Genomic DNA, 27,352 nt, shown 5'->3' with positions numbered 1-27,352 from the left:
CCTCGGCCGCAGCCCTGTCCGGGGCTGGCTGGGGGCTGGGCAGACCGGAAGATACGTCCGGCAAGTCTCAGCTGTCCCCAGGTGTCCCTCGGCGGTCCGGCCCTCGGTGGCAGGTGGCAGGGCGATGGCGGACGGCGCGGCAACGAGCGGAGCAGCAGGTGGCGTGGCTGGTGGAGCACTCAGGGCGGGTGCAGCGGCGGCCGGCGCAGCATGGGGGGCCAGGTAGTCCACGAGGCAGTTGAACGTATCCATGTAGGCCCCCCATGCCTCTTGGCTTCAGGCCAGCGCCCGCTCCTGGAGGTGGAAGCGGCGTTGCTCCACCCGCAGACACTGCTCCGCGACCTCCAGCTGCCGATGATGGATGGCCAGCAGCTGGGGGTACGTCGCCGGCGTGTGGTGTTGCTGGGTCCGCCGTCTTGCCCGCCGTGGGGCCGGTTGGTCCTCCGCCGAGGGGCTTGCCTGGAGCGATGGCCCCGGAGGGGTTCCGGGACCACTGAAGCCTCACTGGTGCTCTCTGGTCCTTCCGATGGTGCAGCTGTGGAACACGGGCGGGGGGAAGAAGAGTGGAGACAGGCGTTAGTGTGGGCCCCGAGCCGTGGCCCTTGTCCCCCCACCGCTGTGCTGCAGGTTCCCCATCCCCGTCCCCAGGAGATGCTGCTGTGATGGGGTTCAGGGGTCCCCCTGCACTGCACCCCGTCCCCTGGCGGGAGTGACTCTCACTACACTCAGCAGGGTCTGACAGGAGAGGTTTCTTAGGCCACAGATGCCCAGTTTCTCCCAGGAGTGACAGTACAGCAGTCAGAGACAGTCCTTCCAACCCGTCCTGGGGAGAAGACCCCGAGGGGTGCCCCTCTGGGGTGTAGCTTTCCCCCTCCTCAGGCTGGCTGCCTTCCAGCTCTCCCTTCCCCTAGCCTCTACCTGCGGCCCCCCCCAATTCAAAGCCAGCTCGGCTCCTCCCTCCTCTTTGTTCAGGGCAGAGGTGTCACCTGCCAGTTGTAGCCCCAGGATCATCCTTTGCCTCTGGGAGCTATTCAGCTTGTTGCTCATATCTAGCCTGAGTCTCACATTTGCACTCCCCCCACTCCATCACATGCTGCTGCTGCTGCAGGGTGTCCCACCCCCTCCTCCCGGGGCACCCTTGAGGTTCCGCTCCCCCCTGCCCCGGGGATGGGGCATGGCACTGTCGTGCTGGGGGGGGGGGCAGGGGCTGATGCACTCCTGTGAGGGACATGGCACTGCTGTCCTTGGGGCCATGGCCATCTGGGCATGTGGAGGGCCCTGGCCACATATCTATTACCCCCGCCCCTCAACCGCGGTATGTACACCGGGGGGGTACATACCTGTAGGTCCACTCCCACGGTCCGGGGACACCCGTGGGGCGGACGCCCGGCTGCTGCTCCGGGATGGGAGGAGGATGTGCAGCCCCATCTCAGCGGAGGAGGAGTCCCCCTCCTCCTCCTCCTCCTGCTGCAATGCCCCGGGGTGTGGGGCTTACCTCCCTGGCGGACTCTGGCTCCGGGGCCTGCTGGGGCTCCTCAGCCAAGGTGTCAAGAGTGGCTGGAGGGAAGGAGGTGTGCCGGGGGCCCAGGATGTCCCTGAGCTCCCTGTAAAAGGGGCAAGTGACGGGGGCGGCCCCAGATCGGCCGGCCGCATCCTGGGCCCAGGCGTAACCCTGCCGCAGCTCCTTCACTTTACTCCGGACATGGTCTGGAGTGCGGACAGGGTGACCCCGGGTGGCCAGGCCCTCGGCCAGCCGAGTGAACGCATCCGCGTTCCACCTCTTGCTCCCCATTACCTGGAGCACCTCCTCCTTGTTCCAGAGCCCCAGCAGGTCCCGAAGCTCGGCCTCCGTCCAGGAGGGGCCCCGCTGCCGCTTGCTGGCCTGGCTGCCCTGGCTCCCCTTGGGGGGGGGTCCCCTGGGGGCGCTGGGGGGGCTGCCGGGTGGCCATCAGTGCTCTGGGGGGTTTTTGGGGCTGCTGAAGAGCGTGCAGGCTGGCCGCATGTTATTGCTGCTGCCTGCACGCTCTCTCAGCTTCCTGCACAGAAAGGGAGGGGGCGGGGACCTTTAAGGGGCCGCTCCACGTGGCCACCATTGAGCTGAGGGGCTGGAGAGAGCGTCTCTCAACCCCTCAGCTGATGGCCGCCATGGAGGACCCCGCAATTTTGATGTTGCGGGACGTGCAACGACTACACGGTCCCTACTTCGACGTTGAACGTCGAAGTAGGGCGCTATTCCTATCCCCTCATGGGGTTAGCCGCTTCGATGTCTCGCCGCCTAACGTCTATGTTAACATCGAAATAGCGCCCTACACGTGTAGCCGTGATGGGCGCTATTTCGAAGTTGGTGCCGCTACTTCGAAGTAGCGTGCACGTGTAGACACAGCTTATGTGTGTTTTCTCTCAGTATGTATCTATCACTGTTGACTTTTATATACTCTCTCCTTCACTCACTAGCTCTGTTTATAACTCAGAGTTGAGACCCAAACTCTATTCTTCTCAAGGTTTCTCAGCATTTCCTTGCATTTGAGTTATGTTGACAGAACCTAATTGGAAGGATTTTCTTGTAGCGACAGACCAATGTGCTGTATAAAGTCATATTTTTGTGTCATGCTTCTCTTCTTAATATGTCTCTTTACTTCCATGGAACATAGAATCATAGAATACTGGGACTGGAAGGGACCTCGAGAGGCCATCGAGTCCAGCCCCCTGCCCTAATGGCAGGACCAAGTACTGTCTAAACCATCCCTGATAGACATCTATCTAACCTGTTCTTAAATATCTCCAGCAATGGAGATTCCACAATCTCCCTTGGCAATTTATTCCCCTATTTGACCACCCTGACAGTTAGGAACTTTTTCCCAATGTCCAACCTAAACCTCCTTGCTGCAGTTTAAGTCCATTGCCTCTTGTTCTATCCTCAGAGTCCAAAAAGAACAAGTTTTCTCCCTCCTCCTTATGACACCTTTTTAGATACCTGAAAACCGCTATCATGTCTCCCCTCAATCTTCTCTTTTCCAAACTAAACAAGGCCAATTCTTTCAGCCTTTCTTCATAGATCACGTTCTGTAGACCTTTAATCATTCTTGTTGCTTTTTTCTGGACCCTCTCCAATGTCTTCACGTCTTTCTTGAACTGCGGTGCCCAGAACTGGACACAATACTCCAGCTGAGGCCTAACCAGCACAGAGTAGAGCGGAAGAATGACTTCTCGTGTCTTGTTCAAAACACACCTGTTAATGCATCCCAGAATCATGTTTGGTTTTTTTGCAACAGCATCACACTGTTGACTCATATTTAGCTTGTGGTCCACTATAACCCCTAGATCCCTTTCTGCTGTAGTCATTCCTAGACAGTCTCTCCCCATTCTTTATGTGTGAAACTGATTGTTCCTTCCCAAGTGGAGCACTTTGCATTTGTCCTTATTAAACTTCATCCTGTTTACCTCATACCATTTCTCCAATTTATCCAGATCATTTTGAATTATGACCCTATTCTCCAAAGCAGTTGTAACCCCTCCGAGCTTGGTATCATCTGCAAACATAATAAGCGTACTTTCTATGCCAATATCTAAATCGTTGAGGAAGATATTGAACAGAACCAGTCCTAAAATAGACCCCTGCAGAACCCCACTTCTTATACTTTTCCATCAGGATTGAGAACCGTTAAGAACTACTCTCTGAGTATGGTTATCCAGCCAGTTATGCACCCACCTTATAGTAGCCTCATCTAAATTGTATTTGCCTAGTTTTTTTTAAAAGAATATCATGCGAGACCGTATCAAATGCTTTACTAAAGTATAGGTATACCATATCTACCGCTTCTCCCCTATCCACAAGGCTTGTTATCCTATCAAAGAAAGCTATCAGATAGGTTTGACATGATTTGTTCTTTACAAATCCATGCTGGCTGTTCCCTATCACCTTACTACCTTCCAAATGCTTGCAGATGATTTCTTTAATTACCTGCTACATTATCTTTCCTGGCACAGAAGTTAAGCTGACTGGCTTGTAGTTTCCTGGGATATTCTTGTTCCCCTTTTTATAGATGGGCACTATATTTGCCCTTTTCCGGTCTTCTGGAATCTCTCCTGTCTCCCATGATTTTCCAAAGATGATAGCTAAATGCTCAGATACCTCCTCTATCAGCTCCTTGAGTATTCTAGTATGCATTACATCAGGCCCTGGTGACTTGCAGACATCTAATTTTTCTAAGTGATTTTTAACTTGTTCTTTTTTTATTTAAACTTCTAACCCTACTCCTTTCCCACTAACATTCACTACGTTAGGCATTCCTTCTTCAGACTTCTCAGTGAAGACCGAAACAAAGAAGTCATTAAGCATCTCTCCCATTTCCAAGTTCCCTGTTACTGTGTCTCCCTCCTCACTGAGCAATGGCCCTACCCTCTCCCTGGTCTTCCTCTTGTTTCTAATGTATTTATAAAAAGCCTTCTTGTTTCCCTTTATGCCTGTAGCTAGTTTGAGCTCATTTTTTGCCTTAGTCTTTCTAACCTTGCTCCTGCATTCTTGTGTTGTTTGCCTATATTCATCCTTTGTAATTTGTCCTTGTTCCCATTTTTATATGATTTCTTTTTTATCATCATAATGCTATTTGTTTTATTTCTGTATCAGAATGGTAAGCTCCTGTTTGAACAGTTTGTTTGAACAGCAGTTGTCCTGAACTCAATTTGCGTCATTAAGGAGAAAATAGTTTTGCTGTAATCTCATTCTGTTCTTGTGAGTTTGAACTAGTCTTACCGCACTGTTTTTGGTAACTGATATCAGTTAGAGGTAGATATTTGCATTGTTTTCTTTTCTTTTCCAAAGTGGGTCTCCTCAGAAATCAGTTTTTATTTGCAAGTGCTATCATGAAAGATTTATGTTAATTTAATAACAGATACATGGTAGAATCTTACTATTATTTTGCAAGTAGTATCTTGGAAACAGTAGTCTCCCCCCGGGAGGCAGGCTATCAAAGTTCTGTTCTCTAGCTCACTATAGCTGTGTCTACACATGCACGCTACTTCGAAGTAGCGGCACTAACTTCGACATTAGGCGGCGAGACGTCGAAGTCACTAACCTCATGAGGAGATAGGAATAGCGCCCTACTTCGACGTTCAACGTTGAAGTAGGGACAGTGTAGACGATCCGCATCCCACAACGTCGAAATTGCCGGGTCCTCCATGGCGGCCATCAGCTGGGGGGTTGAGAGACGCTCTCTCCAGCCCCTCAGCTCACTGGTGGCCGCGTGGAGCGGCCCCTTAAAGGTCCCCTCCCCCTCCCTGACTCTGCAGGAAGCTGAGGCAACGTGAAGGCTGCAGCCTGCACACGCGGCGAGCCTGCACAGCCCTCAGCCGCCCAGCCAGCGGCGATGGCAAGCCAGCAGCCCCCCCAGCGCCCCCAGGGGACCCCCCCCCAAGGGGAGCCAGGGTAGCCAGCCCAGCCAGAGGGCCAGGCAGTCTGGGAAGCGGCAGCGGGGTCCCTCCTGGACGGAGGCCGAGCTGCAGGACCTGCTGGGGCTCTGGAGCGAGGAGGAGGTGCTCCAGGTAATGAGGAGCAAGAGGCGGAACGCGGATGCGTTCGCTCGGCTGGCCGACGGCCTGGCTGCCCGGGGTCACCCTGCCCGCACTCCGGATCATGTGAGGAGTAAGGTGAAGGAGCTGCGGCAGGGTTATGCCCGGGCCCGGGATGCGGCCAGCCGATCTGGGGCCGCCCCCATCACTTGCCCCTTTTACAGGGAGCTCAGGGACATCCTGGGCTCCCGGCACACCTCCTCCCCTCCGGCCACCCTTGACACCTCGGCTGACGAGGCCCAGCAGGCCCTGCAGCCGGAGTCCGCCCCGGAGGCAAGCCCCGCACCCCGGGGGCCCCCCCCGGAGGCCATCCCCGGGACATCGCGGCAGGAGGAGGAGGAGGGGGGCTCCTCCTCCGCGGATTCCAGCCTGCAGATCCTCCTCCTGCCATCCCAGAGCAGCAGCAGGGCCTCCGACCCCTGGGGATCTCCGGACCGTGGGAGCGGACCCACAGGTAGGTACCCCTCTCTGGTGGACACGCCTGGGCTTGAGGGGCGGGGGTAACAGAGATGTGTCCAGGGCCCCCCGCACGCTCACATGGCCATGGCCCCAAGGACACCAGGGCCATGGCCCTCACAGCACTGCAGCCATCAGCCCCTGCCCCCCCCACCCTGCATGACAGTGCCATGCCCCATCCCCGGGCCAGGGGGGAGTGGAACCTCGAGGGGCCCCCGGGCGGAGGGGGTGGGACACCCCGCAGCAGCAGCATGTGATGGAGTGGGGGGAGTGCCAAAGGGAAACTCAGGCTACATATGAGCCACAAGAGCCGAAGAGCTCCCAGGGCCAAAGGAGGATCCTGGCGCTACAGCTGGCAGGTGACACCTCTGCCCTGAACAAACAGGAGGGAGGAGCCGAGCTGGCTTGGAATTGGGGGGCGAGGGCGGGGGCCACAGGTAGAGGCTAGGGGAAGGGAGAGCTGGTAGGCAGCCAGCCAGAGGAGGGGGAAAGCTGCATCCCAGAGGGACCCCCCTTGGGGTCTTCTCCCCACGACGGGTTGGAAGGACTGTCTCTTCCGACAGCTGGTGCTGTCACTCCTGCCAGAAACTGGCCATCTGTGGGCTAAGAAAGGTCTCCTGCTCTCAGACCCTGCGGGGTGAAGTGAGAGTCGCTCCCACCAGGGGATGGGGTGCAGGGCAGGGGGACCCCTGAACCCCATCCATCACAGCAGCATCTTCCGGGGACGGGGATGGGGAACCTGCAGCACAGGGCGGGGGGGACAGAGGCCACGGCTCGGGGCCCACACTAACACCTGTCTCCATTCTTCTTTCCCCCCTCCTCTCCTGTGTCCTGCACCTGCACCTGCACCTGCACCATCCGAAGGACCGGAAGAGAGCGCCGGCGAGGCCTCAGTTGTCCCGGAGAGCCCTCCGGGACCATCACTCCAGGGCAGCCCCTCGGCCGAGGAACGACCGGCCCCGCGGAGGGCTAGACGGCGGACCCCGCGCCTACTACCGGCGATGGCGACGGACCCCCAGCTGCTGGCCATCCTCCGCCGGCAGCTGGAGGTCTCGGAGCAGCACCTCCAGCTGCAGGAGCGGGCGCTGGCCTGGCGCCAGGAGGCATGGGGGGCCTATATGCAGACATTTAACCGGCTTGTCGACTACCTGGCCCCCCATGCCGCGCCGGCCGACCCATCGCCCGCCCTGCCTGCTCCTGCAGCCCCACCACCAGCTGCTCCGGCCGTCGCCGGGCCGTCCGCCGTCGCCCCACCACCCACCCGCGAGGGCCAGAGCGCCAAGGGACCTCTGGAGCCACCTGAGACTCGCCGGCACCGATACCTTCCGGTCCAGCCCGCTCCCACCCAGCCACGAACCAGACTGCAGGCACGGCGGGGCTCCTGGCCGGGCACGCCCAGTGCTGGGCTATAGGGGCGAGGGGCCCGGGACGTGGCCCCCCCCTTGTTGTATATAGTTGGACTCTTTTTTTTGGTGCCCCCGTTTGCCCCGTCCCCCCCATGTAAATAGTTCTCCCTGTTCTCCTCCCTGGTTTTCTTTTTTGATGATGCACAGTTGTTTGCTTTGTTGTATTGTTTTATTTGTGCACATATTGCTTTTGTGGAATGTTTGTCCCTACTTTTTGGTTTGTGTTTGACATATTTATTGACCAAAAAAAAAAAAAGTTTCTGAAAGACAAAAAATAAGTTTACGTTCAGCCACAAGTTCATGCTGTCATTTGTCCAGGACAAGTGGGGGGGGGGCGGTGGGGTGCTCCATGGTGTGGGCGTTGGGGCAGGAGTGTGGGGGAGGAAGGGGCAGGCAGTAGGGGGCCTGGGCAGAGTTCACCCCGCAGCCTGTTGGTCGAAGTGGGCCCGCAGGGCCTCCCGGACCCGGGTCCCCTCGGGGTCCACCTGCCGACTGGGGGCAGCAGGTGGCTGCATGTGTGCCCTGCCGGCCTCCGCGGCCCAGCCCTGCAGAAAGGTCTCCCCCTTGCTCTCCACGAGGTTGTGCAGGGCGCAGCAGGCACCCACAATCTGGGGGATGTTGTTGGGGCCCGCATCCAGGCGGGTCAGGAGACATCGCCAGCGTCCCTTGAGGCGGCCAAATGAGCTCTCCACCACCTGGCGCGCACGGTTCAGGCGCTCGTTGAAGCGCTCCTGGCTAGCAGAGAGATGGCCCGTGTAGGGGTGCATGAGCCACGGCTGGAGGGGGTAGGCCGCATGTGCGATGACGCAGAAGGGCATGGTGGTGTCCCCCAGAGGGATCTCCCGCTGGGGGATGTAGGTCCCCGCCTCCAGCCGGCGGCACAGGCCCGAGTTCCGAAAAACCCGGGCATCGTGGGTGCTGCCAGGCCAGCCCACGTAAATGTCCTGGAAACATCCCCGGCTGTCCACCAAGGCCTGGAGGACGACAAAACGGTAGCCCTTCCTATTGAGGTATCGTCCTCCACTGTGCTGCGGGGCGCGGATGGGGATGTGAGTCCCATCCAGAGCCCCGAAGCAGTTGGGGAAGCCCAGGGTGGCAAAGGCGGCGACAGTGGCATGTGGGTCCCCCAGCCTCACGAGCCTGTGCAGGAGCATGGCGTTGATGGCACGCACGACCTGCAGAGAAAGCACATGGGACAGCCCCAATGAGGGGTGAGCAGGGTGTGCGTGGCCCTGCCCTGCCCTGGCCCCCCTGCTCTGCCCTGGCCCCCCTACCCTGGCCTGCCCTGCCCTGGCCCCCTTGCTCTGCCCTGGCCCCCCTGCCCTGCTCTGGCCCCCCTGCCCTGCCCTGGCCCCCCTGCCCTGCTCTGGCCCCCCTGCCCTGCCCTGGCCTCCCCCTGTGGGTTCTCTTACCTCCATGAAGACAGCCCCAACGGTGGCCTTTCCGACACCAAACTGCTGCCCCACGGATCGGTAGCTGTCAGGAGTGGCCAGCTTCGAGACAGCGATGCCGACCCGTTTCTCCACAGGGAGGGCACGCCGCATGGCGGTGTCCCGGTGCCTGAGTGCGGGGGTGAGCCACTGGCACAGCTCCAGGAATGTCTGCCGGGTCATCCTGAAGTTCTTGAGCCAGTGGTCGTCGTCCCACTCCCCAGGCACCAGCCGCTCCCACCAGTCGGTGCTGGTGGGGTAGCTCCACAGCCGCCGGCGTGTGAGGCAGGGGGTGGAGCGGGATGCTGAAGGGGTAGGGGTTGAGCCCTGCTGCCCTGGGGGCATCTCCTCCCCTGGGGCAAGAAGGTAGTCAGCTGCCTCCCACATGGCATGGGCCAGGGCAAGCCCTGCTCCTGCCGGGAGGGCTGGGTGGACCTCTAGCTGCTGCTGCTGCTGCTGCTGCTGGGGGTCCATGCCTGCGTCGCCCGGGGTCTGTGTGCCTATGGCTCCTCAGACCGCGTGCTGTGCAGGCTGAGTGTATGTGGGAGGGGCCCTTTAAGGGAGCAGCTAGCTGTTGCCCCGGAAGCGCTAGTCCGCCCGTTCACCCTGTCTGCACCTGTGCCTGGCATCCCTATTTCGATGTGTGCTACTTTGACGTGTAGACGTTCCCTCGCTGCGCCTATTTCGACGTTGGGCTGAGCAACTTTGAAGTTGAACATCGACGTTGCCGGCCCTGGAGGATGTGTAGACGTTATTCATCGAAATAGCCTATTTCAATGTCGCAACATCGAAATAAGCTATTTCGATGTAGGCTTCACGTGTAGACGTAGCCTATGACAGTCATGCCAGGATATGGTCACTCCAAGTGACACTAGATCATGGAACATTTCAGAAAAATCTCCCTATGACCTCTTGTGATTAAATTAAAGAGACTCCCTTAGCTCTGGTGCTCAAATTCCACATGGTTTGGAACAGCTGGTGTTAGCAAGTATTGTGTGTATAGTTGCGTCTACACGTGCACGCTACTTCGAAGTAGCGGCACCAACTTCGAAATAGCGCCCGTCGCGTCTACATGCGTCGGGCGGTATTTCGAAGTTAACTTCAACGTTAGGCGGCGAGATGTCGAAGTCGCTAACCTCATGAGGAGATAGGAATAGCGCCCTACTTCGACGTTCAACGTCGAAGTAAGGACCGTGTAGACGATCCGCGTCCCGCAACATCGAAATTGCTGGGTCCTCCATGGCGGCCATCAGCTGGGGGGTTGAGAGATGCTCTCTCTCCAGCCCCTGCAGGGCTCTATGGTCACCGTGGGCAGCAGCCCTTAGCCCAGGGCTTCTGGCTGCTTCTGCGGCAGCTGGGGATCTATGCTGCAGGCACAGGGTCTGCAACCAGTTGTCAGCTCTGTGGATCTTGTGTTGTTTAGTGCAACTGTGTCTGGGAGGGGCCCTTTAAGGGAGCGGCTTGCTGTTGAGTCCGCCCTGTGACCCTGTCTGCAGCTGTGCCTGGCATCCCTATTTCGATGTGTGCTGCTTTGACGTGTAGACGTTCCCTCGCTGCGCCTATTTCGATGTTGGGCTGAGCAACGTCGAAGTTGAACATCGACGTTGCCGGCCCTGGAGGACGTGTAGACGTTATTCATCGAAATAGACTATTTCGATGTTGGCTGCACGTGTAGACGTAGCCTATGTGTGTGGCAGGGGGGTTCTGTTTTTGTTAATGATGATAAGAATGAATGTTTTTGTTGGCTTGATTTCATCGAATCACAGAATCATAGGGCTGGAAGGGACCTCAGGAGGTCATCTAGTCCAGCCCCCTGCTTTGAGCAGGATCAACCCCCACAAAGTCATCCCAGCCAAGACCTTGTCAATCCAGGATTTAAAAACCTGTAGGGATGGAGAATCCACCACCTCTCTAGGCAACGCATTCCAATGCTTCACCACCCTCCTAGTGAAGTAGTTTTTTCCTAATATCCAACCTACACCTCTCTCTCTCTAACTACAGACCATTGCTCCTTGTTCTGCTATCTGACACTACTGAAACCAGTTTTTCACCATCCTCTTTAGAGCTCCCCTTGAGGAAGTTGAAGGCTGCTATTAAATCACCCCTCAGTCTTCTCTTCCGTATACTAAACAAGCCCAGATCCCTCAGCCTCTCCTCATAGGTCATGTGCTCCAGCCCCTTCATCATTTTTGTTGCCCTCAGCTGAACCTGCTCCAGCACATCCACATCATTTTTATACTGGGGGGCCCAAAACTGAACACATTATTCCAGATGTGGCCTCACCAATGCCAAATAGAGGGGAACAACCACTTCTCTGGATCCAATCTCTACCCTCCAATGTATCTACCTCTGCCCCTAGCTTTGTGTCATCCGCAAACTTGCTGAGGGTACAATTCAGTCCCTCATCCAGGTAATTAATAAAGATGTTGAACAACACCGGCTCCAGAACCAAGCCTGTTGTTTTAGTGGTCATATATGACATGATCCTTCAACATGAAAAAGCCAAAACACTTTAAAAACTCTTGGGTGAGTCTTTCATTCCTTAATATATGCCAATCCCCTGACATCAATTGAGATGCCTTTTTGTTTGGTGTGCAATCACACTGTGCCGATCCTACTGCTTTGTTTTGTGATCTAGGTTCTTGTGGTTTCACATCTCCATTCTTAGGCACAAGCATATCTAACGTTGCCAATAATCCCACTAAATAGGGTACAATATTTTCAAAAGTAGGGTGGGAAGATGGAGCCCTCCTGTGGGCCATGGGACATTTTTTGAAAACACCATTAACAGTAATGCCTCATGGGACACTCTTGCAGATTATCAGTATGACACTGACCTTCCAGCACCAACAATTCAGTTTGGGTAAAGTTGCTCTAATGTAATTGCTATTTTCTGTACAAAAGTGGATTAAAGAGCACCTTCTTTGTTTTGCACCAAGAACCAAAAGCATACACTTATTTCACATCCCCGATTTGAGTAATATGCTGGTCAAACACTGGCCATGTGACTTGAGTTCTGTGAAGGTGGAATCTCCTTTCAAGGCTAACAAACACATGGCCAATGAATGTTCTGGGTTGTTTGCCCACTGTCCTGCCTGCAGAGCTGTCCAGATGGAGTTCCCATAGTATAATACAGCCATTAAAATGGAGCATTATCAAAGCAGTCCCAGTATTCAGCAAAACAATGCACTGCTGATGTGCATTAGGTTATTGTGGAGGTCCAGTAGTTAATCCTGGCTAAACACCCTTTAGTGCTTTTTTCATTTGCAGAATAACAAATAGAATATTTAATCAAATTATCCTTAATACTGTTTTGCTTACTGGTTTGGAAGTTTTCTGGTTTTGTGTTTTTGTTGTAGCTACTGGCATACAGTACTGGCATAGGGACTGTAAGGATTTTTTTTTCACGTTGTAGCCATGGATCTTTTCTTCCAGTATGACTACTGACAGGGGCATACCCCCACCCCCAATAGTTTAGTGTATTGATGCCACTCAGTGACACAGAAAAATCAACTTCCTGCTGCAAAGTGGCAGAATAATAGGTTCGGAAAAATGGCAGCAGGCAGCAAGCACCCACACGTCCATAGAAACATTGGCCAGGTTAATTTTCTAGCTGTTATTTAGCACACTTTCTGGAATCTTTGAAAACTTTAGAGAGTTTTTTTCTATTTCTGATCAAGTGCATACATATTATGCATATACTTTGTGTTTATGTGTAATAAAATGCAGTTTGATATATAATGTAAATACAGGTACAAGCACACCCCTAAATCATAGCTGTGCTTCTCAGACCACTTATAAAGGTCACATGGCGTAAGTGATTCCATTCTAACAGGCCTTTTCAATTGGCTAACAAAATGTTGGGAATCATTAAGAAAGGAATAGATAGTAAGACAGAAAATGTTATATTACCTTTATATAAATCCATGGTACGTCCACGTCTGGAATGCCAGGCACAGATGTGGTCACCCCATCTCAAAAAAGACATATTGGGAAAGGTTCAGAAAAGGGCAACAAAAATGATTAATGGTATGGAACGTCTGCCATATCAGAAGAGATTAATAAGACTGGGACTTTTTAGCTTGGAAAAAAGACAATTATGGGGGGATATCATAGAGGTATATCAAATCATGACTGGTGTGGAGAAAATAAATAAGGAATTGTTATTTACTCCTTCCCACAACACCAGAACTAGGGGTCACCAAATGGAATTCATAGTCAGCAGGTTTAAAACAAAGAATAGGAAATATTTTTTCACACAGTTAACCTGTGGAACTCCTTGCCGGAGAATGTTGTGAAGACCAAGACTATAGCAGAGTTTAAAAAAGAACTAGATCAATTCATGGGGGATAGGTCCATCAATGGCTGTTAGCCAGGATGGGCATGGACGGCGTCCCTAGTGTCTGTTTGCAAGAGGCTGGAAATGGGTGACAGAGAATTGATCACTAAATAATTACCAGTTCTGTTCATTCCCTCTAGGGCACCTGGCAATGGCCACTGTCGGAAGACAGGAGACTGGGCTTGGTGGACCTATGGTCTGACCTAGTATGGCCGTTCTTATGGCTATAAAGCTTATGCAGATAACTTTTCAGACTAAAACTTTCCATGTTTGGTCACAATCTCAAAGTGAAAATGGTTCACCCAGTTTTGGACACAGAGGTGTAAAGTATACAGCCTTGCCAAGATAAACAACAGTTCCACAACTTCCGTTTTTCCTTTGCAGGGTATAGTGCGAGGCTTGTCTCTCCTCAGATGTGGGAAAAATAAGTAATTAGCCAGAAGCCCTATCAGTGTAGATTTCCTTTTTGGAAGTCTAGTTAAAAATCCCATTTCACTTGGCTGAGTTAAGATGGCTTGAAAATATATAATGTGCCCTGGTCTGAGTCGAGGTTGAGGTTTATTTTTTTTTTTTAGCTAACAACCCAGTAATGTTGTATTGCTGCTTCACCTAATGCATAACACTTTCAATTAATATGTACGTGGAAAATGGCGTACTTGGAAAATTCAGGCATAAGAGACTAGTGACAGAGGGGGGTTTAGCTGGCAGAGGCACATCCACACAGTCTCTTTACTGATAGCAGACCCCTCTGCCAAGAGCAAACTCTTGTGCAGCTATGCTAATTAGTCACATGAGTATGCAAATGAAAAGCCATTTGCAATTTCCAGAAACCTGGTTGGCATAGCTCTGCCAGCAGCAGAGCTGAAGAGCAGGGCCATGTAGACGTGGCCTATGATGGGGACTAATTTAGCTACAGCTTATCAGGAAAGAGATGTAGAGGTCATCACGGATAGTTCTCTGAAAACATCCATGCAGTGTGCAGCAGCTGTCAAAAAAGCAAACTGGATGTTAGGAATCATTAAAAAAGGGACAGGGAATAAAACGGAGAATATCTTATTGCCCTTATATAAATGGTACAACCACATCTTGAATACTGCATACAGATGTGGTCTCCTCATCTCAAAAATGATATATTTGGATTAGAAAAGGTTCAGAAAAGGGCAACTAAAATGATTACGGGTTTGGAATGTGTCCCATGGGAAGAAAGAGTAAAGAGACTTGGACTTTTTAGCTTAGAAAAGAGGAGTCGAAGGCGGGTATGATAGAGGTATATAAAATTATGAGTGGTGTGGAAAAAGTGAACAAGGAAAAATTATTTACTTGTTCCCATAATATCAGAAGTAGAGGACACCAATGAAATTAATGGGCAGGATGTTTAAAACAAATAAAAGGAAATTCTTCTTCACACCGCACACAGGCAACCTGTGGAACTCCTTGCCAGAGGAGGCTGTGAAGGCCAGGACTATAAAAGGGTTTTAAAAAGAGCTAGACAAATTCATGGTGGGTAGGTCCATTAATGGCTATTAGCCAGGATGAGTAAGGAATGATGTTCCGCGGCTCTGTTTGTCAGAAGCTGGAGATGGATGGCAGGAGAGAGATCACTTGATCGTTACCAGTTCAGTCCACTCTGTCTTGGGCACCTGGTATTGGCCACTGTCAGCAGACAGGATACTGGGCTGGATAGACCTTTGGTCTGACCCAGTATGGCCGTTCTTATGTTTTTATATATTTTCAGGGGTGTAAATGAATAATAAAATCTTGCAGTCTGCACAGGATGGACCTTGACCATACCAGTGACATGTCCATTAACAGTCTCCTTTCTTCCTTTCTGTCAGGTGCAAGTGGGAAGTACACCTCAGGACCAAAGAATTGTGGGATACATTTCCTGCACTCACTTGCAAGCTCTAGCAGGTAATGTTTAAATTTCCCTTTCTCCAGGTTGTTCTCATTGTTTTTCTAGTTCTGTGACAGGAGTTTCTCTATTTGAGTGAAAGAGCAGCGTATGAGTTAAACATCTTTCCCCATCCTGCGTTTGTAATAATGTCAAGCAAGTGGAATGGGACTGGAAAAAGAGACTAAGATATCTGTGAAAGCTACACATGGTAAAGTCTTCTGCCACGTCTTGAAACACAAACAAATCCTTGGAAGCAATAAAGCTTGTAGTGAGAGGTTGACAGTCCACCTGAATCTATGCAGCACCGTTACACGCTGTAGGCTTAAAAATTGAAGGTGCTCAGCATCATGCTGGATCAAGCTCAGAGGTATCAAAGTAACTCCCAAACACTAGGTGCAACGGAGGAATAAACCATTTCTCTTCTGAAACATCTGTTTGGTGGGCCAAAACTGTCGCTATTGTTCATATATTATGCTGCAATTCAGACTGCTGCACTGAGGATTATAAAAATGTTGATGACAATGCCTTAATTAGTCAGGAATTTTCCATCAAAATGTTTGAGGTAGCAAATACAATTTTTGCAAAATTGAAACTTTTTCATGGGGAAAATAGAAGCATTTCAATTTGCAATTGGAAAAATCTAAAGAAAATATTTAGTTAGGGTCAGAGTGATCCAAATCAAAACACATTTCTGATCAGACAGACACATGAATGTTGAACTGAGATGCCACCATGCTCCATAGTAATTGTAGGTCCACTCCCTCATGGCCCCATTATCCCCTATGGGGCCTGGGTCCCTGGGCTATGTCTACACTAGAGGGTTTTGTTGACAAAATGGCTGTTTTCTCAACAAAAACCCTGTGAGCATCTAGATTACCAAGCGTGTTCTGTCGACAATAAGTTGACAGAATACAACACTTTTGTCAACAGCCGTACCCCGCTCTCCATGAGGAAGAACACCTGTCGACAGATCTCTGTCAACAAAACACAGGTCTGGATGTGCCGGGGGGCCTTCTGTTGACAGAAAAGGCCTCCAGGACACCACGTAGGTACCCCAAGGGACATCCTGTCCCCAGCAATCAGCACTCTATGGTCCCTACCTCCAGCCCCTCTTAAAGCCTCAGGGAGCTGGGAAACCCCTTGGCAGGAAGCTGAGAGGGTGCAAACAGCACAGCAACACAGAGCTGTGTCCCATGCCCTCACAGCCAGTGTGCCCTATGGCTGAGCAGCACGCAGCACGCAGCCCGCAACCACCCAAGCCCTCACAGGACCAGCCTGAGGGGCCTCAGGAGCCACCCCAGGACAGCAAGAGGTGGGCCTCTTCTGGATCAGGGCCAAGGTCAAGGCCCCGCTGGACCTGTGGGGGGGAGGCCCAAAGGGGATGTGCTGCAATGCCCCCATCTACACCCAAATGGCCACTGCCCTGGCTGAACGTGTCTCCCCTCCCACCGAACCATGGAGCTGGTGTGAGCCAAGGTGAAGGAGCTTCGCCAGGGCTATGTCCAGGCCCAAGATGCTGCCCACTACTCCAGGGCAGGCCCCACCACCCACCCCTCTTACCATGAGTCCACACCACCTGGGGGGGGAGGTGGGGAGCAGGGAAACACGTCCCTGATGTGCCACTGCATGGACACAGCACTCGAGGTCCCCCCCACTGCAGTGGGAACCTTCCGAGGAGCAAGAGGCCTCCAATCCCCAACCCCCACCAGAGCTGGAGCCAGACATGGGGTTGGAGGCCAGCAGCAGCCTCTTAATCATGCTGGAGCTGGTCTCCACCAGCCGGACCCCTTCCCGGGCATCTTTGGAACTGGACAAGGGTCCCTCCGGTGAGTACCATGCACATCACACATTCCAGCATGTGGGAGGTGGGTGCAGATGGGACATGCTGTAAACATCATGTGGCCAGCTTGGCACTGCAGTCCCAGCATATGGTCCCATGTGCAAGGTAATGTGGGCCACCCCGACCAAACAGACAACCCCCCCATGGAAGTGGGCTGGCCACATGGGTGCTGGCCTGACTCCAGACACACCACGGACTGTGGCACCCAGCGTGCAGGCATGCCCGCAGGCACAAGGCAGCACCCATTCCCACGGACAGCGCTGTAAGCTGCAGGTGGGGGAGTTGGGGGCAGAGGGCCAGGCTGCACCTGGTTCACCCACCCCCCTATGGGGAATTCCTCTGCACCCAGACACCCTCCTTGGCCACTAGTCCACTGGGGAGAGGATCTGCTGTGGTCAGCCGGCTCCCAGAGACACTGTGAAGCCCTGGACATTCCCATCCCTTGGCCTAGGAGTTGTTGGTCACTGCTCATGGTGCAGGGCAGGGCCCTAGGGACTGCATTGCATGAATGACTCACCGTCTTTCCTTCTTGTCTTCCCTTCAGCTGCATTTTCACTGTCCGAGGGCCAAGCCAGCCCCACCTCACCACCAAGGCAAGCCTACAATGCCACCCTCTGGAGGATGACCCAGGTTATGGCTGTGGGCTGACACAAAGTGCTGGTTGCGTGCTTGAGACCAACTCATGTCCCACTTTGAGTCCATCACCGGTATCTGGTGGGACTTGATGGCTGCCACCCCCACCGTCACATCTTGGAGGACGTTGTGCTCCCCCCACATGTAGGCGGGTGAGCAGGCACCTAAAGTGTATCTTGAGGCAGCTGAAGGCACACTCAGCCTGCATCCTGGCCCAGCTGAGGCAGGGATTGAAGAGTTCCCATCTGGGCTCCAGCTGGCTGATGTAAGGCTTCATGAGCTACAGCATGAGAGGGTAGGCAATGATACAGAGTAGCATCTGCACATCCCCAACTGGCAGCTCATGGCAGGAGACGAATGTGCCTTCGTCCATCCTCTGTAACATCCCGGAGCTGCAGAGCATATGGCATCGTGTGCCCAGCCCAACCACCAATGTAAATGTCTGTGAACTGTCTACAGTGGTCAACCGGGGCCTGCAGCACCATCAAAAAGTATCCCTTGGCCACACTATGTTCTGCAGCACGGATCGGGATGTGGATCCCGTCAATGGCCCCAGTGCAGTTTGGGAACCTGAATCCAGCCACAACTGCATCCATGTCTCCCATACAGATGATTCTCTGTAGTAGGATGGTGTTGATTGCCATCACGACCTGTAGAGGAAGGGGATTGAACACACACATCATGGACTGAGGGAGGGAGTCCTTGGGCCCGAGGGGGGCCCAATCTCCATCTCCCCCGAGCTCTCTGGGATCTCCCCCACAGCAGCAGGGCTGTGAGAGGGTGGGACAGCACAGTTCCCCGGGGATGGGGCTTTCCCTCTCCAGCTTCACCCCTCACACCCCTGCCTTCACATCCTGAGGGTCCCCATAGAGCAGCTGGGCAGTTCATAGAGTAGATCATTCTTTTGATCTGCTTTGCTGTCTGGATGAAATCTGTTGACAGAAGTTTTGCTGCAAAATATCTTCTGACAGAAACTTCTGTAGACAAATCGCTCTAATCTGGAGTGTAGAGGACAATTGCAGCAGGAAAAAACCAGACCCCTATAGGCAATTATGGGCCTGAGGCTCCTGAATTCAACAGCTCAAGATGCCCAGTTTTGGGCACCACATTTCAAGAAAGATGTGGAGAAATTAGAGAAGGTCCAAAGAAGAGCAATAAGAATGATTAGAAGTCTATAGAACATGATCTGTGGGGGAAGACTAGAAGAACTGGGCTTGTTTAGTTTAGAAAAGAGAAGACTGAGAGGGCGCATGATAGTGGTTTTCAAGTACCTAAGAGAGCATTACAAGGAGGAGAGAGAAAAAAAATGTTGTTTTTAGCTTCTGAGGATAGGACAAGAAGTTTACATTGCAGCAAGGAAGGTTTAGGATGGATATTACGAAAAACTTCCTAGCTGTCAGGGTGGTTAAACATTGGAATAAATTGCCTAGGGAGGTTGTGGAATCTCCATCACTTGAGATATTTAAGAGCAGGTTAGATAGACATCTATCAGGGATGGTCTAAATAGTACTTGGTCCTGCCATGAGGGCAGGGGATTGGACTCAATGACCTCTCGAGGTCCCTTCCAGTTCTAGTGTTCTATGATTCTATGACACAGGTTATTGTCAAAACAAGTCTCAACAAAACATTTTGACATTCCCAAATCAAATTTTTTCTGAATTCTCCTGTGCATGAAAAATCTTTATTCTTTCATCCCAGGTTTGGGACGAAAAAGCATACTTCAGAATTCCAAGTTTATGATATTTGACCTGGTTCTATACCTAGGTATTTCTCAGCATCCAAAGGTACAGTTTTCTGAGATTCATTCTAACACACCAGAAATTTGCCTGCACCCTGAAAAGCCACGCTACATCAAGCCAGTCTGTCCTGATGAAATCCATTTTATTTATGAAAATCTGCATGTAGTCCTATGACTCTGCACTGCTAAAAGCATCTTCAGCTTTCTTTTGCTTTTATCAGTAACTGACAAAACAGACACAGTCCCATGTCGGGAAATTTTCTTGTGCAAATAAGAGAGCACTCCAGGGAAAGGTTGGATGTGGATGTTTGTACAAAACTTGTGTAGTAAGGGAAGTGTCATTCTAAACCAGGGTTTCCCAAACTGAGGGGTGTGTCCCCCGGGGGGCATGAAGAAATTCTGGGGGGGGCACTAGACAACGCAACCCCCCCAGTCATTCTTCCCACCCCAAGGAAGAGCTGGACTTTGCTTCCAGCTCTCAGCCCCTGCCATTTTACTTGGGAGACCCGGCGCAGCCGCTATAAAAAGCAGGCAGCCGGCAAAGACCCACATGGAGCTAGCTGCCTCCTGCATAGGAGTGTGGGTTGTGGGGAGGGAAGAGTAAGAGGACGGGGTTAGATGGGGGGTTGGGGGACCTGGCTTGGGGGAAAGGGAGGGGGATGGGGTAAGAACAGGGAGCTAGTGGTGCCTGGCTTTGGGGAGGGGAGGGGCTCAGGCAGGAAGCTCATGAGGCTTGGGTGGCTGGCTCTGGCAGCACAGGGCTGAGGTGGCTGGCCTGCAGCTTGGATGAGCTGCTCGGGTGGCTGGTGGGAGAGTGGGCACCTGGCCCTGGCAGCTGGTGGGCAGACGGGCAGCTGTGGCAGCACAGGGCTTGGGTGGGTGGGCAGCTGGCTCAGGTAGTTCTGGTGGCTGGCATGGGGCTCAGGCAGTTGGCCAGCTGGGGCTGCACCAGGCACTCACAAGGTGGGGGCTGTTGCCATTATCCTGGCCAGTCCATAGTTGACCTCAGAGCTGAGACAGGGCCTGCACAGTGTCTGGCACCTAGGCAAGGACTGCAGCTGGTCTTGGCAGGGCCCAGGGTGCGCCTGCAGCTCTGGGGCCATGCCAGCAGCCCATTCAGGGAGGAGCTGGTGCCCATGGGACCAGGGCATGCCCAGCATGGGGCTGGAACCAGCCTTCCCAGCCCAGCAGGGGTCAAGGTTCAGCAGGAGGTAAAGGGGCTCCGGGAGTGGGGAGGCACTAGGGCTCCAGTAGTTGGCACGCAGCTTGGGGCAGGGCAGCTCAGCTCTACTCAGTCTTCTATCCGCTATTTCCCAGACAACTCTTCTGGCAACTCCATTCCTAAATTAGTACACAATCCATTCAACGTTGATGTCGATACATCGCCAGAAGTATTGTGAGAACATGCACTTGAAATAAAATATGGTTCAAATGCGAAAGATAATTTTGAAAACTCAAGCTTGGATAAAACATTTCCCAATGTGCTTGAAAGTTGGAAAAGAAGTGCTACGTATTCTTCTTCCATTTTTGTCAACATACTTCTGTGAAAAAAGCTTTTCAAGTTTAGTCACATTAAAAATGAAACCAAGAAATCGACTGGATGTCTAAAACCACTTGCATTGCAAACTTTCATCTTTCAAACCTAGGATTTCCCAGCTTGTGAAGAAAATGCAGCATCATCCTTCACATTAAATTAATTTTGTTTCTGCTGTTTCTGATTTTAAATTACACTTTTATTAAATTTTTGGGCCAAGAAAAACTCTTTGTGCTTATTTTTAATTTTAAATAACATTTTGATATCAAGTTTTTGTGTTTATTTTAAATTAAAAATTGATTTTTTTGTTTGAAGTGGGGTTGGATGATGGTAAAAGAAGAGGTGTGGGGGGGTGAGGGTCTCTCAAAAATCAAAAGGGGGGCGTGATGCCAAAAAGTTTGAGAACCACTGTTTTAAATTCTCACTGGATGGAGTGAGGGAAAATTACTGTAGGATTCCATATCTTTCATGTCTCTTATTCCACCATAAAGATGTTCTCTCTGTCTCAAAATCACTAAGGATAGGAAGAGCTTGAACACTCCTTCTGCTTATTTCACTAAAATAATCAGTATTGGTTAGCAAATAAATTCTCACTCAGCAGAACTAGTGCCACCCACAAGTATCTATAAACCAAAATGTCAAAAACATGTGTCTATTCATACTGAGAAACTAGAAGGATTTTTGTACATTGCTTAAGAATTATCAGAAGTCATCACACAGAGCAGTTCAAGTAGGAATCGAAAGTTGGAAGAATACCAGAATCTCTGCTTGAATTTTGGTTGCCATTTCCAACATAAATTGTTCATAAGTTTATGCCCTATTTAGAAAATATTGCTGATCCCTTTTTAAAAGCATGTTCTGCAGCTACTGCCGTATATAGTGTTTGCTATACTATATACAATATTTTGTTAACTCATACTTTTCAGCATCATGTAAAACAAATTGCATAAAATATATTAAAATATGAGAGTGGCTGGGAGAATAAAAGTTGTATATCTTTGAACTCTTCTAAAAAGACATGGGAGTGTTTTTTATCAGCAGATTTCTCTACTCTTCTTGATGTATGGATCAGTGTGGATTCCACTATAGGTACATATGCCCCTCATGTATTTGAGAGCAGAGTCTTGAACAGTAGTGTCTGACAGTGCTGTGCACGTGCCCTACGTCTCCTTCAGCTATGCAGCTAAACAGAACCTGATAAGTGCCTGACCAACTAATTCTTACCACCAACTAAGTCTTTTCAAAATTCTTGAAACCTTCCAAACTGTTCTGATCCATTGATTAAAAAATCACCGCAAACAAAATAAACGCATCCAGTAGATCTGGGTGAAATTCTCTGGCTCTCCTGATGAGGCTCATCCATTTCCCATCAGAAATAGAATGGTATCAGATAAGCATACATATCCATTCTGTAAATCATTGTTACTCTGTTGGGATTACTGCGATCTGCTCTTGTGTTCTGCTGGGAGCCAATCTCCATTGTATTAGACTAGAGGAAAAAGAAAAGAGTGCAGTCCCTGGTGGCACCCTGGGCCAGACCACTGACAGTAGACAGGACCACCACAGGGAGCCAGGTATGAGTCCAGAGTATCATCATTGTCCTATTTCACATACTTCATTTTCTGATGAAGCTGTGCCACCAGTACCAGTACTCCCACTCTGTGTTGTCATTTCAACTTGTAATGAGTATTTGAACTATCAACAAAGTCTTGGCAGGCAAGAATTTAAGTGGATCACGCAGTGTATTTCCACCTGCCATCAGAGAGTGGCTCTCTCAGAACATCAAGGTATATTCCCCAGGGTATAGGTTTTCTTTACGTGCAACCTCATGATTTATTTTCTGTTCTTTTGTGAATAAATCACTGTTTTTAAGCAATTGATCTGATCCTGTGTCCTGTGAAGGGTCTTTCTGCGTACGCGCCTCTTCGGCCACATAGCTATCAGGTTACAGATTGCTGTTCTCAAGCCCTCTGTGGAGGGGAGAGCAGGGCTGGAGTTTTCCCCACAGGGGACATTCACCAGTGTGCCTGCTTGGGCTAAAGGGGTCTCCAAGGACTGAGGTGGTGGCAGCCTACCTTCCAGGATCCGGGGGATCTGTGACGTTGGGAAGTTTTCAAGTAAAAGCCATGTATAGGCAAAGTATTTTTGATTTTTTTGTGGGCCTCTACTTTCTGCAGCGAGAGTGCTAGTGGGGAAGGAGGCCTGACAGCCTGAGTTACAGTTCTCTGTGTTCATAGATTTCTCCAGCTTCTTTCCAACAGTCTGTGAATACACATTATACATAGATTCATATTAGCACAGTTTGAGTTTTATATAGTGTAATTAGTGTAACTTATTTTCCCCTTTTCCATGGAGTCCCTCCCTAGACCTGAGACTGGACCCAGAGTTCTAGGGTTCAAGAATTGCACTCTCTTGCTTTGAAACTCTTGCTGTGAATGACACCGCCTTTGCTGTTTGAAAACTGAAAAGTGCAGCATGTGAAATTCCCCTGTGAACATAGGAAGTTTTTGAGCATCCTCCCCATGGTATATTGGCCAACCAATAAGCAGCACTAATCTTGGGAGCCTAAAGCAGCTAAGCACAAGGGCACTTTGTGTAGGCCTTCATATGACGGGATCCCCATACAGGTCTGTTCCTAAGAAGAAAGATTCATCCCTTGCCCCTTCCACAGAACTGTTGCATGTGCATCTGAAAGGGTCAAAACTTTTAAGATTCACACGCAGAAAGGTAAAGTGTGGAAAGAAAAAAGGTCTGTTGGTAGCACTAACATGTAAACATAAAGACTGGCGTCCAGCAGTTTCATCAAAGACCGCTCAAACTGCTTTTTCAGTGCTAACGGCCTGCCTTTCTAATGGTGCAGCATCTCAGGACATGTTGGAACTGTTAGTCCTGACACTTGGAACATCCCAAACATAGCGTCATAGAATCATAGAATGCTAGGACTGGAAGGGACTTTGAGAGGTCATCATGTCCAGCCCTCGGCCCTCATGGCAGGACCAAGTACTGTCTTGACCATCCCCGATAGACACTTACGTAACCTAACATCAGGATGGGCAAACACTTATTCACCAGAGGATATGTTTTTTTGTCATCCTCAATCCCCTCTCCTTTCCTGGTCCTACTGAGACATATTGCCACACTAGTGGAAAAATCTACTGTGGTGATACAGCAACCCCCTTCCTGCCTACCATCAGGCATGCATATTTATTTCCAATACCCATGTTCCGATCAGTGGAACAAGAGTCCATCTCTGACCTGGATGAGTCAGATACTCCAGCTGGTCATTCATCTGCTCTCAGATGAGTCCTAACAAGGAGTTGAGAAGATCCAGATGCAGATGAGTCCTCAAATTGCCCTACTGGGGCCAGGAGACCCTTATGGCAGATGTACAGATCTCTTCCACAAGCCCTACTGCACCTCTCCCATGAAATATTTCCTCGATCTGTTGGGCTATGAGGAAGAAGAAATTGTCTCCAGGTGAAAAAATCAGTCAGTCTTGACCATCTGCTGGACAGTGTGGCCAACAGTCACTCTGGGCCCCTGAACAAGGCAGAAGAGGGGTGTGTGGGTCTGCATCCGTGGAGGGACAGGGCTGGGGCTAGCCTCCCTTAGGCAGCCCTCAGAGCTGCTTTGGGTGCGATTTAAAGGGGCTGGGGCTCCAGCTGCACAACACATTACAGAAAGCCATCCTAGCAACCTCCAACAGGTTCAAACAGTGGCTTTAATAGACATGCATGGAAACTACCAGAGGGGCAGCCGTGCTAGTCTGTATCTGCAGAAACAACGAGAAGTCCTGTGGCACCTTATAGAATAACAGATTTCTTGGAGCATAAGCTTCCATGGGCAAAGACCCACTTCGTCAGATGCGTGAAAAGTGTGGCTTTCGTTTTAACAATACCCTTTGTTCCCTTTCCCATTCTCTCAAGTTACTCTTTAGAAGAAAAATCCACTTTCTGGCAGTCTCTAAGAGGTCATTCTTTCAGGGAATAAAGAAGTTAAGTGAGACGGGAAAAAGAAGAGAATGGAGTTCTGTTTCTGCTTTTTACTCTCAATTGAAATTTAACTGCTGGGCACAATATGCCAGCTTAGGGGACTGCTTTTATCTGCCTCTTTTGTCTGCCACTTTGCTCACAGGCTCATAGTAATGTTACAAAGTATGCAGTCTTGGCCAACTAAGCGAAATTCTTGTTGGAAGACCAAAGGAAAAGCATAGGAAAGAGAAGAAATAAGGCAGGGAAGGAAAAGGGCACACTGGGTTGGGATGTGGGATGACAGTCTCACACTCCTGGTGGCAGTCAAAATTCAGCCAGAACTGGTGGAAATGCAGTGTCATTTGAGTCCCTCTCTTGGCTCTGCCTGGAAATGACAGCGCTTGGGATCAGGATGATGAAGTGATACCTGATTTCTGATATCACGTTGTTCTTGTTTATTTATAATACTTGTAACACCATCCTTGAAATACATCACTGGGCTTTTTTGTTTGGACTTATTGGCTACGTCTACACGTGCAGCCAACATCGAAATAGCTTATTTCGATGTTGCGACATCGAAATAGTCTATTTCGATGAATAACGTCTACACGTCCTCCAGGGCCAGCAACGTCGATGTTCAACTTCGACGTTGCTCAGCCCAACATCGAAATAGGCGCAGCAAGGGAACGTCTACACGTCAAAGTAGCACACATCGAAATAAGGGTGCCAGGCACAGCTGCAGACAGGGTCACAGGGCGGACTCAACAGCCAGCCGCTCCCTTAAAGGGCCCCTCCCAGACACAGTTGCACTAAACAACACAAGATCCACAGAGCTGACAACTGGTTGCAGACCCTGTGCCTGCAGCATAGATCCCCAGCTGCCGCAGAAGCAGCCAGAAGCCCTGGGCTAAGGGCTGCTGCCCACGGTGACCATAGAGCCCCTCAGGGGCTGGAGAGAGAGCATCTCTCAACCCCCCAGCTGATGGCCGCCATGGAGGACCCAGCAATTTCGACGTTGCGGGACGCGGATCGTCTACACGGTCCCTACTTCGACGTTGAACGTCGAAGTAGGGCGCTATTCCTATCTCCTCATGAGGTTAGCGACTTCGACATCTCGCCGCCTAACGTCGAAGTTAACTTCAAAATAGCGCCCGACGCGTGTAGACGCGACGGGCGCTATTTCGAAGTTGGTGCCGCTACTTCGAAGTAGCGTGCACGTGTAGACGCAGCTATTGAGTCTGTCTCCTTTTTGCACCGTTTCCCACCATTTATTATTTGTTATTTTATTCATTTTCATTCACTTTTCACAGCTGAGCTCACAATGAGGGTAAACAAATTAGGGGTTTTTTTGCACACACTTCCAGCTGGAAGGATATTCCAGAGCCTGGTTATTCTGATGTCTAGAAATCCTTTTTTTCTAATTTCCAGCCTAACTTTTTTCCTGACCAGTTCATCCCTATTGGTTCTTATGCCAACACTATCACGTAGTTTAAATAGCTCTTCTGCACCCCTGATTTTACAATGGTGCATGTCATAATAAAGCCCCTGGGGAACTTAATTATTCTGTAGCCTGAGGAAGGTTTGAATGGTTCACAGGCCTATAGCCTCATATCAAACAGTAAGTATAAAATGAAATCTTGACCATCCTGTGCACTGAATGGAGCAGAGATCCTGTGGACAAAATAGTTTGCTATCATATAATTAAAGATTGTATCATAACGCATATGAAATATTAATTCTAGAACTTCTTTCCTTATTGATGCATTCCTTTGCAATCTTAACATCATATAAATTACAGTAAACTCTTCCATATCAGGCAACTCCAGGAGCGGGAAGTTGCCAGATATGAAAATATGCTGGTTAACAGAAAGCAGCTGGGGAGGCACAGGCAGTCGGGGAGAGAGAAAGACACAGGATTCCAAGCTGGGGCTTGGGGAACACCAGCAACTCCAGAGTCAGAAAGCTGGATGGAGCCAGGGTGGGGGCCATGGAAAGGTGGCAGCTCCAGCTTGGTCTTAACAGAGATAACAATTACCTTACGCATTACAAAGACAGCTTCCCCATCTTTGATATTCATAGTAATCTCAGGCGAGTCACTTAATAGTCACTTAGAGTAAGTCATTATCTTGCCCCTCTTCCCAACCCTTTGTCCCCCGTCTCCTTCTGTCTTATGTAGCAGATTCGTCAATTTTCATTTCATTTTTTTTCCTCTCTCTCTTATATTTTTGTCATGCCAGTTTACTTTCGTCAGAATTTCCAGATCTGAAGAAGTGGGTCTGTCCCACAAAAGCTCATTACCTAATAAATTATTTTGTTAATCCTTAAAGTGCTCCATGGCTGCTTTTTTGATTTGTGAATATACAGACTAACACGGCTGCCTCTCTGCAGCTACATCTACATGAGACGCCTCTGTCAACAGAAGTCACTGTTAGAAGGGACTTCCCAGCAAAACGTCTGTCAACAGATTGCACATAAAAGCAGATCAAAAGAGCAAAGCCCTCTGTTGACAGAAGCCAGACTGCCCGGTCCTTTCTTGACATAAC

At 50.7% G+C, this 27,352-nt stretch overlaps 1 protein-coding gene across 1 annotated transcript in view; it reads left to right on the top strand.

Annotated features, from left to right (window-relative positions):
- Positions 1-27,352, top strand: part of SMPD3 (sphingomyelin phosphodiesterase 3) — an 88,281-nt gene that overhangs the window by 28,322 nt on the left and 32,607 nt on the right. Inside the window, exon 2 of the mRNA XM_075008829.1 lies at positions 15,035-15,110. Coding sequence (XP_074864930.1) covers positions 15,035-15,110 — 76 coding nt within the window. The remainder of the gene's footprint in view (positions 1-15,034; positions 15,111-27,352) is intronic.

This window comes from Carettochelys insculpta, chromosome 14 (assembly GCF_033958435.1).
Source record: "Carettochelys insculpta isolate YL-2023 chromosome 14, ASM3395843v1, whole genome shotgun sequence".
Classification (NCBI taxonomy): Eukaryota; Metazoa; Chordata; order Testudines; family Carettochelyidae; genus Carettochelys; species Carettochelys insculpta.
This window is presented reverse-complemented; position numbering and strand designations above follow the sequence as displayed.